Source organism: Callithrix jacchus, chromosome 15, assembly GCF_049354715.1.
Source record: "Callithrix jacchus isolate 240 chromosome 15, calJac240_pri, whole genome shotgun sequence".
Lineage (NCBI taxonomy): Eukaryota > Metazoa > Chordata > Mammalia > Primates > Cebidae > Callithrix > Callithrix jacchus.
Genome location: NC_133516.1, coordinates 69,958,649 through 69,977,795, shown reverse-complemented (window position 1 = coordinate 69,977,795; position 19,147 = coordinate 69,958,649). Strand labels below are relative to the sequence as shown.

At 47.5% G+C, this 19,147-nt stretch overlaps 1 protein-coding gene across 1 annotated transcript in view; it reads right to left on the bottom strand.

Annotated features, from left to right (window-relative positions):
* CAND2 (cullin associated and neddylation dissociated 2 (putative)) overlaps positions 1–19,147 on the bottom strand; it is a 41,427-nt gene that overhangs the window by 1,264 nt on the left and 21,016 nt on the right. Inside the window, exons 11-14 of the mRNA XM_017965108.4 lie at positions 17,406–17,501; positions 10,365–10,534; positions 8,040–8,204; positions 3,360–3,467 (exon numbers count right to left, since the gene is read on the bottom strand). Of these exons, the coding sequence (XP_017820597.3) occupies positions 3,360–3,467; positions 8,040–8,204; positions 10,365–10,534; positions 17,406–17,501 (539 nt within the window). The remainder of the gene's footprint in view (positions 1–3,359; positions 3,468–8,039; positions 8,205–10,364; positions 10,535–17,405; positions 17,502–19,147) is intronic.

Here is a 19,147-nt window from a genome sequence, read left to right as displayed (position 1 = left end):
CAGCGTATACTTAAAGTGCTTAAAACCAGCTCTTAGCACTTTATATTAGACGGAATGAATGAATCCCTGAGGTGGTCTTGTAGCAGCCTCTTCCCCCACTCAAGCCCCTGCCTGGAAATTCGTTCTATATATGCAGCTGGAGAGTAAGCACCTCAGACTACCTCCTGCAGTTTCTGTTGACTTCCCCACCATCTCCCACTTAGGCAAAGGAGCTCAGTAATTCCTCCAAAGTTCAAATTCCTTCTTATGCTGGGCTCTACAGAAAGAATCCACTGTAGTGAGTAACAGCTTGACATTGGAGTTGCACAGTCCTGTGTTCAAATGGCTCTACCCCCAAGAGCTGTGACTCCAGGTAGCTACATCTTTGAGCCTCATTTCCCCATCTATAAATAAAAGCTGCCTATAATCAAAGCACTTTGGGAGGCCAAGATGGGCAGATCACGAAGTCAAGAGATCAAGACCATCCTGGCCAACATGGTGAAACCCCATCTCTACTATCATTAGCTGGGTGTCGGGGTGTGCATCTGTAGTCTCAGCTACTCTCAGGAGGCTTGAATCTCCTTGATGTAGGAGAATCACTTGAACCTGGGAAGCAGAGATTGCAGTGAGCTGAGATCGCCACTGCACTGCGGCCTGGCGAAAGTGAGACTCTGTCTCAAAAAAAAAAAAAAAGGAGTTGCCCAGATAATTAAATGACACAAGTCTACACTCCCTTCTTTGAGACCCCTGGAGCCAGATGTGCTTTGGAATCCAGGACACTTGGGGTTTTAGAAAGGTAATACTATGCAGATAACATTCTCGGGGGGATCTGGTACAATTCCCTGTAATCAAATACATGAATACTCCACTACATGTATGAAAAATGTATGAGTATTTCCTAACTCCACCTCTGGGCTTTTATACTGACTTGTTTCCCACAGAGGTTCTTTGTCTCTGTAGATTTGTGAGGTACAGGTATCCCTCAGTATCCATGGAAGATTGATTCCAAGATCCCAGGGGATGCCAAAATCCTCAGATGCTCAAGTCTCATATAAAAGTGTTCCATTGGCATAGAACCTAGATGCATCTTCCTGTACACTCTAAATCATCTCTAGATTCCTTTTGATACCTAATGCAGTACAAATGCTATGTAAGCAGTTGTTATACAATTTTTTTTTCTGAGATGGGGTTTAACTGTGTTGGCCAGGCTGGTCTCAACCTCAAGTGATCTACTTGCCTAGGCCTCCCAAAGTGCTGGGATTACAGGTGTAAGCCACTGAGCCCAGCCTTTTTTTTTTTTTTGCGATGGAGTCTCACTCTGTCGCTCAGGCTGGAGTGCAGTGGTGTAATCTTGGCTTACTGCAACCTCCGCCTCCCAGCCTCAAGCAGTTCTCCTGCCTCAGCCTCCATAAGTGGATCACAGGTGTGTACCACCACACCCGGCTAATTTTTGTATTTTTAATTGAGAGACACAGTTTCACCATGTTGGCCAGGCTGGTCTCGAACTCCTGACCTCAGAAGATTTGCCCACCTTGGCCTCCCAAAGTGCTGGAATTACAAGTGTGAGCCACCATGCTCGGCTCCTACATTTTTAAATTTTTTATTATTTTTGAGACAGAGTTGCGCTCTTTTGCCCAGGCTGGAGTGCAGTGGTGCAATCTCGGCTCACTGCAACCTCCACCCCTCCAGGTTCAAGTGATTCTTTTGCCTCAGCCTCCCAAAAGTAGCTGGGATTACAGGTACACATCACCACGCCCAGCTAATTTTGGTATTTTTAGTAGAGACACTAAAAGAGTTCAGGCTGGCCCTGAACTCTTGACTTCAGGTGATCCACCTGCCTCAGCCTCCCAAAGTGTTACGATTACAGGCCTGAGCCACCACTCCTGGCATATATATATTTTGCTTTTGTTTTCTGATTTTTTTTTCCAGATGGAGTCTTGCTTTGTCACCAGGCTGGAGTGCAGTGGCATGATCTCAGCTCACTGCAACCTCTGTCTCCTGGATTCAAGCGATTCCCCTGCCTCAGCCTCCCGAGTAGCTGGGACTACAGGCATGCGCCACCACACCTGGCTAGTTTTTTGTATTTTAAGTAAAGACAAGGTTTCACCACGTTGGCCAGGACAGTCTCCATCTCCTGACCTTGTGATCCATCGGCCTCGGCCTCCCAAAGTACTGGAATTACAGGCGTGAGCCACAGCACCCCGCCTGTTTTCTGACTCTAATCTGTGTGGAACCTGCAGATACAGAGGGCTGACTGTTTAACAAAAGAAAATTAAAGATCATAGCCTCATGCCACTTCAAGTCCTGTTGACAGGTTCCTAAAAAGCTTTTGGTTGTCAGAGCTTGGTAGATTTTAGAGTCATGGGTAAGGATTGTGGGTGTGGATGTGTCCATGCTTATCCCAGTGCCCAACAGACAGCATCTTCTGCATGGCCAGATGAGTCGCTCTTGTGGGAACTCTGAGCAGAGCTTCTCTTGTCACCTTGGCCTACTGCAAGAATGTTCTGGCACAGCAGTACCATGTATACCTCCCTCCCCTCTTAAGAACTGGGACTTTTCTTGGTGTAATAGAGCTCAGAGAAAACTAGATATGATTTGGCCAGAGATTGTCAAAACTGCCCTGGTCTTGCAGAAGATTTTTTTTGGATTGACTCAATAGTGAGCATATATTAAAAATGTAAACTTACAAGGCAGGTTTCTATGAATAAACTAATTTTAATGTTTTATCCACAGAAGATTTCATTTTTGAAAATCACCGCTCTATGGGTATGTCTCCTTTTTAAGCACTGCTATCTAAAACACTGCTCTCCTTTTGATAATGATTCCCATCCTCAGAAAACCCAAATGTACTCTTTCATTCAACAGGTACTTACTAGGTACCACCTAGGTGCACCTGGCTCTGCTCCCAACACCAGCTTTCCAAGGGAGCTTCCACCCCAGATCCCTCCTCCAGACCCTTCAGGCACTCTAGTCTAGCAGCAACTTTGCTCTAGATGAATCATCTAACCCAGCTTCCCAAGAAAGAGGTGAGAGATTGACAATAGGGAATCTATCAGGCTCAATGTTACATCTTTAGTATCTCCCATGAGGCTCAGCACCCAGGAAGTATTTAATGAATGGAAGAAGAGACAGGTGGATCTGAAGCCAGCTCTGCAATCTACTAGCTGTGTAGCCTTGGCCAATAACAATCTCTCAAAGCTTCTGTTCCCCTGTGTATACAGTGATGATAAGAAGTACTTTGTAGGGCAATGATAATGATTAAATGAAGCGCTTTCACAACATCACCTGCACTGCGCAAGTGCTTAGTAAGGGGCAAATGAACTGGCTGAGGACTCAGTAGGTGCTCCAGGGCCTGCGCTAGGGCTAGGTCAGAGACTTACCTTGGCAGTGCAGGTGGCCCTAAGTGGCTCAATTAGTCGGTCCACCCTCTGTAGGACAGGTGCAGGACACAGGGTGGCCAGCCGGGCAAGCATAATGAAGGTCAGCATCTGCCCAGAAGGAAGGAGACAGAGTTCTTGGTGAGATGGTGCAGCAGCCAGCCCTGGGAAAGAGCAGAGGCCCCATACCCGAAACCTGAAGCCCAAGTCCAGACCACCATGAAGTCCTGCCAGAGTCTCTCCCTCTCTGGGTCTGTTTCCTCGAATGGTGACACTTTCTTTGCCAATTACACTTGGCTGACCTGAGGAGGATCAGGTAAGAAGCACCAGGGAGGGAGTGGTTCTCAAGCTCGGATGCCCATGGGTCAGGCAGATACTAGGGATGAGTGAAAGGGGCCTCTGGGGCCTGGGACAGAGCAGGGAGCCCTTGCTGCAGCCACAGGGGCTGCTCGGCTCTGGCCGACTATGGCCAGGTGGGAATGCAGACGTGGCTTGGCGCCACTGGATTGTTTACAAAAGAAACCCCAATTTTCAAGTAAAAAAGAAAATCTCAATTTTTGAATGTTGGCACCTGATTTCAAAACCAAACAAAAACTTTGACACTAACTAAACATGGTTGCAGGCCTGGACTCGGCCTGTAGGAGAAAAATTGTCATCTCTTTTGAAAATGGTCAAGTCTTCACAAAGAAGCCTTGCAAAGTATAAAGAATGGCTATCTGAAATCCCCACACCCTGACCCTCCTACACCCCACAGGAAAGGAGGAGGCCCAGCCCACAGCATCGAGAAGCAGCGGTGCTGGACTTCATGAGCTTTGACTCTTGGCTCCTCCACCACCCTGTGTCCTTGAACCAAACAAGACTCCCTGTCTCCCCCGTGAACTGGGCGGCGTTCACTCCCTCTCCAAAGGCTCACTTGAAGATAACACAAAGCTATGGGCTCTAGAGCCGTCACACCCACCCTCCTCACCCCATGGGGTGGTGGCAGAGTGGGCTACAAGGCTGCACTGGTGCCTAGACCCTGTCCTGCGCTCCTGGAGGGCAGGCACAAGGATATGGCCAGAGTGGACGGAAGGAAGAGACTTGCTTGAGCCTGGGGAAAAATCCCCACAAGCTGGAGTTTTGGAGCAGCCCAGAACTCCTCAATCTGTGTTCTGGGGTCACTAGCACCCCAAGATGCCTAATACCAGGCACACCTAAATGAAAGAAGCTGAGTACACCCCTCCCACCTGGAGCCTCCTGGGAGCCCTGTGGTGGAGAGTCCTGTTCAGCTTTGTGCGCCCCATCATTTCCTAGTTCTCACGGCCTACGCTGGAAAAACAAACCCCCTTTCTCAACCAAGACCTTGGGGCTGGAACCCCAGAGAAGTTATGTAGAACTTACGTTGTTTCTTTTCTTGGGAGTTGGCAGGAAGCAAGGGTTTAAAGCAGTAATAAAGCCAAGGAAGAGACAGGCAGACTGGAAATGCAGGAAAGAGTTCGGAGTGGTCAGAGGCACGCCCGCTGCAGGAGGCGCAGCCTGACCACGGGCATTGGGTACCCTAACAGGAACACGCACTCCACCCTAGCACAGTGATGCCCCAAGGTGTTCACAGCAGCACTGTCTGTAATAGTGAAAATGTGCAAATAAGCTACACGTGTAGTGGTGAGTGCAACAGAAAGGGGAACTCCTGCAGCTGTGAAATATGACGGTGAGGTCTGATATGTATTGAAAAGCAAAGCAAACAACTACATACAGTAAATGTAAGTTCAAAGATTGGGAAAGAAACAGCATGTGTGATGTGATCCCATTTCTAGAAAACGGATCTCATACACTCGTCTCCACAGCTTTGAGAGCAGGAACCCCACCTCTCGCACTGACCACGGTGTGTTGGTACCACTCAGCATTGGTTGACTAATGAACGAGGGTCTATGTGCATCATTCCAAGAAACACACTGAGTCTTACAGCAGGCCTCTCTAGGTAGGGGAAGCTTTTGGGTGTTTTTTGTTTTTTTTTTTTAAGACGGAGTCTTGCTCTGTTGCCCAGGCAGAAGTGCATTAGCACAATCTTGGCTCACTGCAACCTCTGCTTCCCAGGTTCAAGGAATTCCCTGCCTCAGTCTCCTCAGTATCTGAGATTACAGGCACTCGCCTCCACACCCAGATAATTTTTGTATTTTTAATACAGATGGGGTTTCACCATCTTGGCCAAGCTGGTCTTGAACTCCTGACCTCGTGATCCACATGCCTCTCAAAGTGCTGGGATTACAGGCATGAGCCACCCTGCCGGTGCTTTTGGAAACAAGTATGAATTGCTTTTGATTACTTTGTATTAGTTTTTCATTATAAAAAGTGACTCAGGCTTACAGTATATATATTTTTTAAGTTGCAGTATGGGGTTGGGCGCAGTGGCTCACACCTGTTAATCTCAACACTTTGGGAAGCCAACGTGGGTGGATCACCTGAGGTCAGGAGTTCAAGAACAGCCTGGCCAACATGGAGAAACCCCATCTCTACAAAAATACAAAAATTAGCCAGGCGTGGTGGTGTACATCTGTAATCCCAGCTACTCAACATGCTGAGGCAGGAGAATCACTTGAACCCAGGAGGCGGAGGTTGCAGTGAACTGAGATCCCTATGCCTATCCCTCCTAGGCAATAAAGTGAGACTCCATCTCAAAATAAAAAAAAAATTTTAAATAGGTTGTAGCATGACAGTTCCTTAAGACATTAAACACAGAATTACCATGATCCGAAATTACACTTCTGGGTAAAGTGAAAAGAACTGAAGGCAAGATTCCAAAGGATACTGGAACACCTATGTTCACAGTGGCATTACTTGTAATAGCCAGAGGCTGGGAACACCCAAATGTCCAGCGATGGATCAATGGGTAAACAAACTGTGGTCTATACATACAACAGAGGGAAATTCTGACACATGCTGCAACATGGATGAACCCTGAGGACATCACACTAAGTGAAATAAGTGTGTCACAAAAGCTCAAATACCATATGATTCTACTTACAAGGGCAGAATCCTAGAGTAGTCAAATTCATGGAGAATAGTGTTTAATGGGTGCAGAGTTTCAGTTTGGGAAGGAAAAAGTTCTAAGATGGACAGTGGTGAGAGCTGCACAGCAGTGTGAATGTGCTTAATGCCACTGCGCTGTGCACTTAAACATAGTGAGGATGGAGGCCAGGTGCGGCGGCTAACAACTATAATCCCAGCACTTTGGGAGGCCAAGGTGGGTGGGTCACAAGGTCAGGAGATGGAGACCATCCTGGCTAACACAGTGAAATGCCGTCTCTACTAAAAACACGAAAAAATTAGCCAGGCATCGTGGCATGTGCCTGTAGTCCTAGCCACTCAGAAGGCTGAGGCAGAAGCAGGAGAATTGCTTGACCCCAGGCGGCGGAGGTTGCAGTGAGCCAAGATCACACCACTGCACTCCAGGTTGGGTGCCAAAGCGAGACTTTGTCTCAAAAAAAAAAAAAGTGAAGATGGGGTCTGTTGCAGTGGCTCACTCCAGTAATCCCAGCACTGTGGGAGGCCGAGGCAGGCAGATTACTTGAGGTCAGGAGTTCGAGACGAGCCTGGCCAACGTGGTGAAACCCCATCTCTACTAAAAATACAAAAAAAAAATTAGCCAGGCAGGGTGTTGGGTGCCGTTAGTCCCAGCTACTAGGGAGGCTGAGGCACAAGAATCACTTGATCCTGGGAGGCAGAGGTTGCAGTAAACCAAGATTATGCCACTGTACTCCAGCCTGCATGACAGAGCAAGACTCTGTCTCAAAAAAAAAAAGAAAAAATAGTGAAGATGGTAACTTGTATTATTTTGCAACAATTAAAAAGTAATGATTTCTATTTTATATGTGAATAAACTTTAAAATTTCAAAAAAGATATAGAAAGATATAAAATGAAGAAACCAAAGTCTCCCAACTGCCCCGCCGGCCCCAGACTCACTCCCTCAGGTAAGAAAATGGCTCTCACTTCTGGAACTAGCTCTTGCCACTCAATACTGGGGCTTGGAGCTCTTTCAGGTCACAACATGAAGAGATGCAGCTTGCTCCTTAATGTCACTAGCATTCCACAGCGGGAGGTGCCCAGCTGATGGAGCCAGTTATCTACAGATGGACAATTAGGCAGTTGCCAGCTTTCCCAACTCCCAGAGGCTGTGAAGAATAATTTTGTACATAAAATTCAGAACAGGTGTAGGAGTCAGCTCAGAAGCTTTGTGTATGGGTCAAATGGGTTGAGATGGAGTTGCTGGGTCAAAAGTTTTGTCTGGGAATCCACCCCCACCCCCGCCGCCCCGCTTTTTTTTTTTTTTTTTTTTTTTGAGACAGTCTCACTGCGTTGCCCAGGTTGGAGTATAATCTCAGCTCACTGCAGCCTCAACCTCCTGGGCTCAAGCCATCCTCCTGCCTTGGCATCCCAAAGTGCTGGGATTGTAGGTATGGGCTACTGCGCCTGGACAATTTTTTTTTCCAGTTGCTGCCAAACCATCCTCCAAAGAGCTTGCCCAGTGTAGACTCCCACCAAAGCTGTTTGAGGCACAGATTCCTTTTCTTATCAGAAAACAACAATGCAGCTCTTTTCATTGGGTGCCTGGAGTAGGGAGCAAGGACAAACAAGCATGGGCCCAGTGGTGCCTGACTGTCCCTTGGTACAGGGGCACACAGATCTGGCAGGGGGCTTGGTCCTACCCGAATGTCGTAGTGATCCTTCAGCCCGTCTTCCACATGGTTGAGGAACTCACAGATATCCAGCTGGCCCAGGCAGCTCTCAAGCAGTGAGTACATGCACTCAAAGGCTGCCTTCCGCACATCCAGCCCATCGTCCACTGTATGTTTAAAGGGCCCCATCTCCACCTGCAGGAGGGAAGGACAACTGAAGGTTGTAGATATGGCCACACGGTGCAACACCGCTTGCAGTTTCTGCTACAAACCCCACATCTCTATTCCACACTGCATACTGGCCCAAATCATGCCTCAGACTCTCAAGTCTCCATGCCTTTGCTCAGCCTGCAGTATCCTCTCCCCCAGGTGATCACAGTGGCAGTAAGAGTCATTATTATTACAATCTACTGAGCAGGCACTGTGCTGAGTGCTTGACGGATGACACTTCATTCAAGCATCACAGATGCCATCAGAAATAAATGTTATTGGCCAGGCATGGTGGCTCATGCCTATAATCTCAGCACTATGGGAGGCCCCTGCAGGTGGATCACAAGGTCAGGAGATCAAGACCATCCTGGCTAACACGGTGAAACCCTGTCACTAAAAATACAAAAAACCAGCCAGGCATGGTGAGTGTGCCTGCAGTCCCAGGTACTCGGGAGGCTGAGGCAGAAGAATCACTTGAACTTGGGAGGCAGAGCTTGCAGTGAGCTGCCATCTCACCACTGCACTCCAGTGTGGGTGACAGCAAGACTCTATCTCAAAAAAAAAAAAATGTAAATGTTACTGATCTCGTTTAACAGATGAGGAAACTGAGTTGGGCAGGTTAATAACTGAGTTGGACAGGCTAATTAAGGATACACTGCTTGTAAATGGCTGAACTGGAATTTAAAACCCAGGTAGGTTGGACATGGAAACTGTACTCCCAGTAATTTGGGAGGCCGAGGCAGGAGGATCACTTGTGCCCAGGAATTTGAGACCAGCCTGGGCAACGTGGCGAAACCCCACCTCTACAAGAAAAAAAAGTACAAAAAATTAGCTGGGCATGGTGGTACACGCCTGTAGTCCCAGCTACTAAAGAGGCTGAGGTGGGAGGTTTGCTGAGCCCAGGATGTCGAGGCTACAGGGAGCTGTGATTGTGCCACTGCACTCCAGCCTGGGTGACATAGCAAGACCCTGTCTCAAAAAACAACACAACACACCCAGGTCTTTCTGAAGCTTTCAACCATGAAGCCCTGTTTTAATGGTAAACGGCTTTTTACCCTTCAAAGCCCAGCTTAAAGGGCCCCTCTGGGCTGGGCATGGTGGTTCACACCTGTAGTCCCAGCACTCTGGGAGACTGAGGCAGTTGGATCACCTGAGGTCAGGAGTTCAAGACCAGCCTGGTCAACACGGTGAAACTCCATGTCTACTAATAATACAAAAATGAGCCAGGCATGGTGGGAGGTGCCTGTAATCCCAGCTACTTGGGAGGCTGAGGCATGAGAATTGCTTGAACCTGAGAGGCAGAGGCTGCAGTGAGTCAAGATTGTCCGCCACTACACTCCAGCCTGGGGATACAGGCTGAGACACTTGTCTCAAAAAAAAAAAAAAAATAGGGAAACCTTTGCAGTCCCTGTAAACAGAGTTGCTTCAGTGTTGCCAATTCTGTGCTGCCAAATGGTTCAGACCTTTCTAGTATCCTGTGTGATGACTCAGCTTATTAAATCACCTTTAACCTCTGCCCCTTGAATCCTTACTTTACCAGATGGGCCCAAGTTAAATGCAGCTGCTTCTTGATGTATGATGGGATTGTCACCTTGTAAGTTGAAGATATGGTCTTGCCAGAGGCAACCCCATCATAAGGTGAAGAGCCTGCTGAATGCTACTGCTTTTGCACCATCGTAAAGTTGAACCATTATAAGGCAGGGGCTGTCTGTAATCAGCAGAGTGAGCATCTCTCTCCTTTAGGGGCCATGATGAGCTCCTTGGTTGTGGAAACCAAATCCGGTCCAACTCTGAGTCCTGGTACTTGGGCTCAGCACAGATGCTCCATGAGCACCTGCCGAATGTCAACATTTACTGAGCACTGGCTGTGTGCCTATGGTGGTTCTAAACACTTACAGGACCTCGTTCACCGAATCGTTGCAGCAACTCTACGAAGCAGACACAATTAGCACCCTCATGTGCTCACGAGGAGAAACTGAGGCTCCGAGAGGATCAGGTTGCCCTGGCTGGGGTCACACAGCTGGGACTGGGGACAAGAGTTGACTCAGGCCATGTGGCCTCAGCACCTGCTCTGATGAGATGCTGCCCTACCAGGGAGGCATGAGAGGGGGCATCTTCCCCAGGGTCCCCGGTTCTGCTCCGCACCTCTCGGATGAGGTCCCGGCGGATCTTTGTCTCCTGGTAGAGGAGGGGCAGGATGTCATCCAGCAGGTCCCGGACTAGCGAGGGCTTGTTGTGCACGGCCGAGTTGAAGAAAGCCAGAGTTGCACGGCGCACATTCAGGTCTGGGTCCTGCAGGCTCTCCATGAACTCTCCTGGCAGGAGGACATGAGGGGTGTGGGGATGTACAGCCAAAGCCCAAAGTCACCTCCCCCACCACCCCGGCCATCTGGTTACTATGCATTTGCAGAACTCGCTGAATGGGGGTAAGCTGGGTGTGGTGAGCATCTACTTTATACCAGGCACAAACAACCCTTCAAAGGCCAGATAAGAATGTGGGTTTGCAACAGCCAATATCACACTGAATGGGCAAAGACTGGAAGCATTCCCTTTGAAATCTGGCACTAGACAAGGATGCCCTCTCTCACCACTCCTATTCAATATAGTACTGGAAGTCCTAGCCAGAGCAATCAGGCAAGAAAAAGAAATAAAGGGTATTCAATTAGGAAAGGAGGAAGTCAAATTGTCTCTATTTGCAGACGACATGATTGTATATCTAGCAGACCCCATTGTCTCAGCCCAAAATCTCCTGAAACTGATAAGCAACTTCAGCAAAGTCTCAGGATACAAAATCAATGTGCAAAAATCACAAGCATTCCTATACACCAATAACAGACTCAAAGAGAGCCAAATCAAGAATGAACTGCCATTCACAATTGCTACAAAGAGAATAAAATACCTAGGAATACAACTAACAAGGAACGTAAAGGATCTCTTCAAGGAGAACTATAAACCACTGCTCAATGAAATAAGAGAGGACAAAAACAGATGGAGAAACATTCCATGTTCATGGTTAGAAAGAATCAATATCGTGAAAATGGCCATACTGCCCAAAGTAACTTACAGATTCAATGCTATTCCCACCAAGCTACCAATGACCTTCTTCACAGAACTGGAAAAAAACACCTTAAACTTCATATGGAACCAAAAGAGAGCCCGCATAGCCAAGTCAGTTCTAAGCAAAAAGAACATGGTGGGAGGCATCACACTACTGGACTTCAAACTATACTACAAGGCTACAGTAATCAAAACAGCATGGTACTGGTACCAAAACAGAGATATAGATCAACAGAACAGAACAGAGGCCTCAGAGACAACAGAACATATCTACAACTATCCGATCTTTGAGAAACCTGACCAAAACAAGCAATGGGGAAAGGATTCCCTGTTTAATAAATGGTGTTGGGAAAACTGGCTAGCTATGTGCAGAAAGCAGAAACTGGACCCTTTCCTGACACCTTACACTAAAATTAACTCCAGATGGATTAAAGACTTAAACATAAGACCAAACGCCATAAAAACCCTAGAAGAAAATCTAGACAAAACCATTCAGGACATAGGAGTAGGCAAGGACTTCATGACCAAAACACCAAAAACATTGGCAACAAAAGCCAAAATAGACAAATGGGACCTAATCAAACTCCACAGCTTCTGCATGGCAAAAGAAACAGTCACTAGAGTGAATCGGCAACCAACAGAATGGGAAAACATTTTTGCAGTTTATCCATCTGACAAAGGGCTGATACCCAGAATTTACAAAGAACTAAAACAGATTTACAAGAAAAAAACAAGCCCATTCAAAAGTGGGCAAAGGATATGAATAGACACTTTACAAAAGAAAGCATACATGAGGCCAAGAAACATGAAAAAATGCTCATCATCACTGGTCATTAGAGAAATGCAAATCAAAACTATATTGAGATATCATCTCACGCCAATTAGAATGACGATCATTAAAAAATCTGGAGACAACAGATGCTGGAGAGGATGTGGAGAAATAGGAACACTTTTACACTGCTGGTGGGAGTGTAAATTAGTTCAACCATTGTGGAAGACAGTGTGGCGATTCCTCAAGGACCTAGAAATAGAAATTCCATTTGACCCAGCAATCCCATTACTGGGTATATATCCAAAGGATTATAAATCGTTCTACTATAAGGACACATGCACACGAATGTTCATTGCAGCACTGTTTACAATAGCAAAGACCTGGAACCAACCCAAATGCCCATCAATGATAGACTGGACAGGGAAAATGTGACACATACACACCATGGAATATTATGCAGCCATCAAAAATGATGAGTTCGTGTCCTTTGTAGGGACATGGATGAATGTGGAGACCACCATTCTCAGCAAACTGACACAAGAACAGAAAATGAAATACCGCATGTTCTCACTCATAGGTGGGTGTTAAACAATGAGAACACATGGACACAGGGAGGGGAGCACTACACACTGGGGTCTGCTGGGGGGAATAGGGGAGGGACAGTGGGGGGTGGGGAGTTGGGGAGAGATAGCATGGGGAGAAATGCCAGATATAGGTGAAGGGGAGGAAGGCAGCAAATCACACTGCCAAGTGTGTACCTATGCAACTATCTTGCATGTTCTTCACATGTACCCCAAAACCTAAAATGCAATTAAAAAAAAAAAAGGATGTGGGTTTGAGGCTGACCTGGCTTCCATGCCAGCTCTACCAATTAACTGGGGGACCTTGAATGCCTCAATGTCCTCATCTATAAAATGGTAGTCATAAGAGAACCTATGCTATAGGACTGCTTTTAGAATTAAAAATGTGGTGCCTCAGCATTATCTTGAAAAAAAATGTAACATGGTAATGTATTAAAAGTACACAGCAGAATGCCTGGCACACAGAGCATGGATCCATGAATGTTAACTTGGTATTACCGGTGAGGCTCCTGAAGATCAGAGAGGTCGAGAAACTTACAGAGTTCCCAGCACTTCTCAGGATGCTCCTTTTTGTACAGTGCTATGATTTGCTTTTGAGACGGAGTCTCACTCTGTCGCCCAGGCTGTAGTGCAATGGCACAACCACGGCTCACTGCAACCTCACCTCTCAGGTTCAAGCGATTCTCCTGCCTCAGCCTCCCAAGTACCTGGGATTACAGGTGTGCACCACCATGCCCGGGTAATTTTTGTATTTTTAATAGAGACGGGGTTTCACCACGTTGGCTAGGCTGGTCTCAAACTCCTGACGTAAGTGATCCACCCACCTCGGCCACCCAAAATGCTGGGATTGCAGGCATGAGCCACTGCGCCCAGACTTGTACAGTGCTATGATTTGAATGTCCCCACCAAAACTCATGCTGGAACTCAATTGCCATAGTAATAGTATTGAGAGGTGACTAGGTCATGAGGTGAAGCCCCAAGGCATGGATTGATGCTGGCACTACAGGAATGGGTCAGGGATCATGGGAGGAAGCTCCTGTTAAGGAAAAGCTCAGCCCCCATCTCGTCTCTCTGTCTCCCATGTTCACTCTGCCCTTCCACCATGGGGTGGCCCTCACCAGATGCTGGTGCCATGTTCTCGGACCTCCCAGACTCCAAAACTGTGAGGAATGAATTTCTCCTCTTTATTAATTACCCAATCTGTAGTATTCTGTTATAGTAGCAGAAAAGGGACTATGATATAGAGTTTAAACTTAAACAAAATCATTTTTTTTTTTTACAGATGGAGTCTCACTATGTTGCCCAGGCTGGTCTCAAATTCCTGGACTCAAGTGATCCTCCTGCCTCAGCCTCACAAAATGCTGGGATTACAGGCATGAGCCACTATGCCCGGCCATCATAGTTTAAACATTTTAGAATTGTTAATGTTTTAGATACTTAATAAAGAAATATAATCAAGGATAGAGAATCCCTGAAAATAAAACCAAAACGCAAAAACTGTATTTATTTGTTATTTTTTGTTTTGAGACAAAGTCTCGCTTTGTCGCCCAGGCTGGAGTGCAGAAGCACAATCTCGGTAACTGCAACCTCCGCCTCCCGGGTTTAAGTAATGCAGCCTCCCAGGTAGCTGGGATTACAGGTGTGTGCCACCATGCCCAGCTAATTTTTGTATTTTTTGGTAGAGATGGGGTTTTGCCAGGCTGGTCTCGACTGACCTCAAGTGATCCTCCCACCTCAGCCTCCCAAAGTGCTGTGATTGCAGGCACGAACCACCATGCCTGTCCTCAAAAAAGAACAAAACAAAAACTGTATTTAAAATGATCCACATAACCACCCAGGTTATGAAGGAGAAAAACAACCCAAGCCACTTCCAGAGTATTTTGACTAGATGCCCTCTAGCGAATGACAAAAAACTACACATGAACATTAATTTTCACAGAGATAAAAGTCAGCAATGCTCAGACTACTTTCTGTGTATTTCAGGATTAAGAGAATAAATGTCTTGTAGATAATGGGAGCTGGGTTTCTCACTGTGAGAGAAAGGAGTTACAGATATGGAAAGGGGGCTACAGTGCAACAGGAAGCAGCTATGAACTCAAGGTTTTCAAGATAGGTGGTTGGTAGGGAGAAAGGAGGCAGGGAGGGAAGGAGAGAGGGAGAACGATGTACGTGAATGTGCATCTGGAAGCACATGTATACACATGGCATTTGTGTCTCTGCGTATAGACGTATTTCCTAGATCTGTCTACTAAGAGGGCCTAGAAGCAATGATGCCCCAATAGCAACAGGCACATCTAGTGTGTCCAGATCTTGGATTCTAAATACCATTCACCACTAAAAGGAATCAGGACTCCTTGGAGAAATGGCTGATTCCAGGACTTGGGCAGGAAAGGTTCGGGATGAATCTGGAGCATCTTATTGTGCCAAAAACAAGGATACATTTAGAGAATGATGGAAGCTGAGTGCAGGGGCGCATGCCCGGAATCCCAGCACTTTGGGAGGCCAAGATGGGTGGATCAATTAAGCTCAGGAGTTGGAGACCAGCCCGGGAAACACAGCAAAACCTTGTTTCTGTAAACAATTTAAAAAATCAGCCAGGTGAGGTGGCGCACACCTGTAGTCCCGGCTACTTGGGAGGCTCAAGTGGGAGGACTGCTTGAGCCTGGGAGGCAAGGGTTGCAGTTAGGTATGATTGTGCACTGCCTTTCAGCCTGGGTGGCGGAGTGAGACTCTGTCTCTCAAAAAAAAAGATGGAAACATGTCACTAAAAAATAGAAACCAGCTTGAAGGGCTCCCAATGGCTAAATCTGAGATAATCTTGAGCATCAAAATTAAATAAAGAGTAATAGGTTATAACCCATGGAATGAAGTGGGAAGAAGCCATGAATCTCTAATGACAAATAAATTGATGAATAAATAAATGGGAGAGAAGAAAAAGTTCTTCCTGACAGTAGAATGCAAGCTTATAACTATGGAAAGAACAATGGAACTAGAAAGTCACCATTTGGCAAATATCACAGAAACCATTGACTCAGGCAAGAAACAGCCATGATGTTAAACCTAGTGGGCAAAAAAACTGATGAAAACAAGCACATTTATATGAAACACTTATTTTCTGTACTCAAAACTTCATATTCGTTCCAAAGGAAAAAAGTGACTTTAGAGTGGAGAGAAACCCTGGCAGTGTCCACCTGAACTGGGTGATGAAAGTCACCATCGCCAGCCAGGGAACAAGCCACCTCCATGTGCCCCTGGTGCAATGCACTGGGAAGGGCAGGAAGGCTCCCAGCAGAGCAGGATGCAAGCTCAGAGCCGGCGCTTCTTCACCTTTCAATGGTGCTGCACTGGCTCCGAGGTTCCATGTTCTCTCTGAGAACACAGCTGTGGGGAACTGGCAAGACCTAAGTTCACATCCCTACTCTGAGAGTTAGTTTCCTCATCTGTAAAATGGGCCAGTGCTACATACCATTCAGGGGCCTGTGAGGATCCACTGTAATGAGGTATATTAAAGAGCTCAAAAACCAGTTCAAATGTTCTAAAGTAAACCAGAACCCCTAGGTGAAGGTCACTGGTGGTGTCAGTCAAGGGCAGCTCCATCACGGTGGAGGAAATGAGGCCGGGGGGGGGGGGGGGCATGTGCCCACTGCATTAGGGCAAGGGACGAGGTTGCTGCTGATGACACTGCTACAGCTTCTGCACATGTTCTCCAGTGCAGAATGTGGTCTGACCCCTTGGTCCCACATAACAGGGCCCTGGCAGATGGGGATCAGCACCCCCATTTTTTTGAGACGGAGTTTCACTCTTGTCGCCCAGAGTAGAGTGCAATGATGCAATCGCAGCTCACTGCAACCTCTGCCTCTGGGGTTCAAGCGATTCTCGTGCCTCAGCCTCTCGAGTAGCTGGGATTACAGGCACCTGCCACCACGTCCAGCTAATTTTTATATTTTTAGTAAAGACAGGGTTTCACCATGTTGGCCAGGCTGGTCTTAAACTCCTGACCTAAGGCAATCCACCTGCCTTGGCTTCTCAAAGTGCTGGATTACAGGCGTGAGTCACCCCACCTGGTCCAGTACCCCCATTTTATAACTGAGGAAGAGAAGACCTGTTCACACTCACACAGCCAGTGAATGGCAGGGCCAGGATTTGAACCTGAGGCTGGTGAGCTCTACTGGGCTGCCCGCCTAGATGTGGGCCTAGACCCCAGTGTGGCCCAGGCTGCAGACTTCAAGCTCTGAAGGGGTGAGGGCCCTGCCTTCCTAGGAAAAACCTGGTAGTCCTGCCGAGCCCCAAAGGGAGGTCTCAGTTCTCCTACCAGTGAAGTCTCCTCAGGCCACAAGGCCCCTCAGATGGAAGGCGATCTGGGGGTGCTGCTCGTCCCTGCCCCACTTTGGGGCCCACAAAAGCTAAGGTATGTGAGAGGCTGGTGGTTTTCCATTCCCAAGAATCTGTGTGTTTATGAAGCATCTTCTCACTCAGTAGCCCATGGGCCTTTAGGACAACTCTAGAAGCAGATAATAAAAGTTTCTCATGCCCATTTGGCAGATGAGGAAAGCGAGGCTTAGAGGTACAATGGGGCATGCCAGGCCCACCTGTGATTCAGTGGCAGTAGAAAGGCAGGGATATGAACCCAGGCCTTTTAACTGAAGGCCAGGCCCCACTGCCCATCTTAGGCACGTCTCCCACTGCCCTTGGCCTTTGGATAGGAAACATCAGCCCAAGCTCAAGGACTGGGTGGGGATACTCAACAAGGCGCAGGGGCAGGAGGCAGGTGCTTACCAATGAAGCTCTTCAGCAGGGGGTCAATGGGATGGGGCTGGTCTGAGATAAGGAACTTGACAGCTGTGATGACAGTGCTCCGGGTGTGGGGCCGACCTGCAGGACAAGAAGTGACTTAGTGAGGGGCAGGGGACAATCCTGGAGGCTCACACATTAGAAGGCACTGAGGTTCCTCCCCCTGCCTCCCTGGAAGACAACTGTACCCTCTCCCCATCTCTGGGAAGGCAGATTCTATAATTTCTCTTGGCAGCCTTGAATCTCCCCTCAATTCTTCCTGAGGCAGCTCAAACAGTAAGGCTGCCAGTGCTCAGGTAACCACACCACAGGCTGCAAATGGAACCAATAACCAAGACAGCAACTGCTCTAACAGAGACCTTCCCTCAGGCCTTGGGACTGCATGAGATTTTTCAGACACGCTAGACACATTATCTCAATTAGTCCTAATAATGATCATATTATTTAATAGTGAGAAAATGCCATTAAAATCACCAGTGAAAATCATCTCTTTGTCACATGAGAAAAGAGTCTCAGAGAGGGTAAGTTCATTTCTAAGGCCACACAGCAGATCAGAATTCCTGGCTGGGCGCCTCTTCCTGGGCCTGTGTTTTAGCTGGCAGCCAGGGGGACCTAACAGAACTAAGATCATCTCCAAGCTCGGTCATGGAGAGTTCCCTTACTAGTTCCTTTCTGAGTAGAGGAGCAGAATAAAGAGGGGGAGTACATTCCCTTAATGAAGGAAACAAATGGGCCGATACTCCACCTGCCTCAATCTCTCCTCAGTGGCTCACCCCTCTTGCCCCCCACTCAACCCCCAGCACACTGCTGTGAAGGGGCTAAAGTGTTTCCACCACACAGGCCTTACATTCAGCCTCGAGGGAGAGTTTACAATTTGGTGCGAAGGCATGAATGAATGGGAGGGTTACTGAATTCAGAATTTTAGTTTTTCCTCTCTCACTTGCCAGCCTAACTGGCTCCCAGGAAGATCTAGGGGGTGCTGATGAAGACACAATAGAAAAAGATTAAGTGAACTGGAAACAAGAACAAGGCCAAGGACGACGGAAGGCAGGGAGGTGAGAAGGAGACTAGAAGGAGGACCTACAGAGAGCATCACCCAGGAAGTCCCAGGAACCTGCTAGAAGCAGGCCACACATCTGGCTCTAAGATTCCCAGCAGCTGATGGTAAAAAGGAAACATGACCAGGTAGCCGATTGAACAGAGTGCATGGGACAGAAACAAATAGGTGTTTAGGCAAAGCCGGGCTCCTCCGTATCTTAAGACTCATCTCTCAAGGCCCTTTGTGTGATGCAATAGTGTCCTCAACAGTGTTCTTCCATCCACCTTCATGGACCAGACAACTGCTTCTTATGAACCCAGCACCCAAGAAGGCCTTAACTGAAATCACTAAGGTACCTAGTAACAGCAGCAGCTCTCGATTTACTCAGTATTAATTACCGTAGGTACCACACAGCGTACCAAGCACTGTACCTGTGTTCTGTCAACAGAACATTTACTGGTCCTATAAGGGGCCATCTGCCCAGCTCAAAGCCCATTGGCCTTTCATTCTGGGGGCTCTCACTTTCCCAGGAGTCCCACGACCCCACCTGCCTGCTTTCCACCTCCTGGAGGTAAGATACCTGGTGTGCCAAAACATGACATGACATGCCACAACATGACAAGCCAAAAGCCTGCCTCTCCTGGTTCTTGCCCAGCCCTCTCCAAGCCCCAGGGGTATGTCAGCCTAT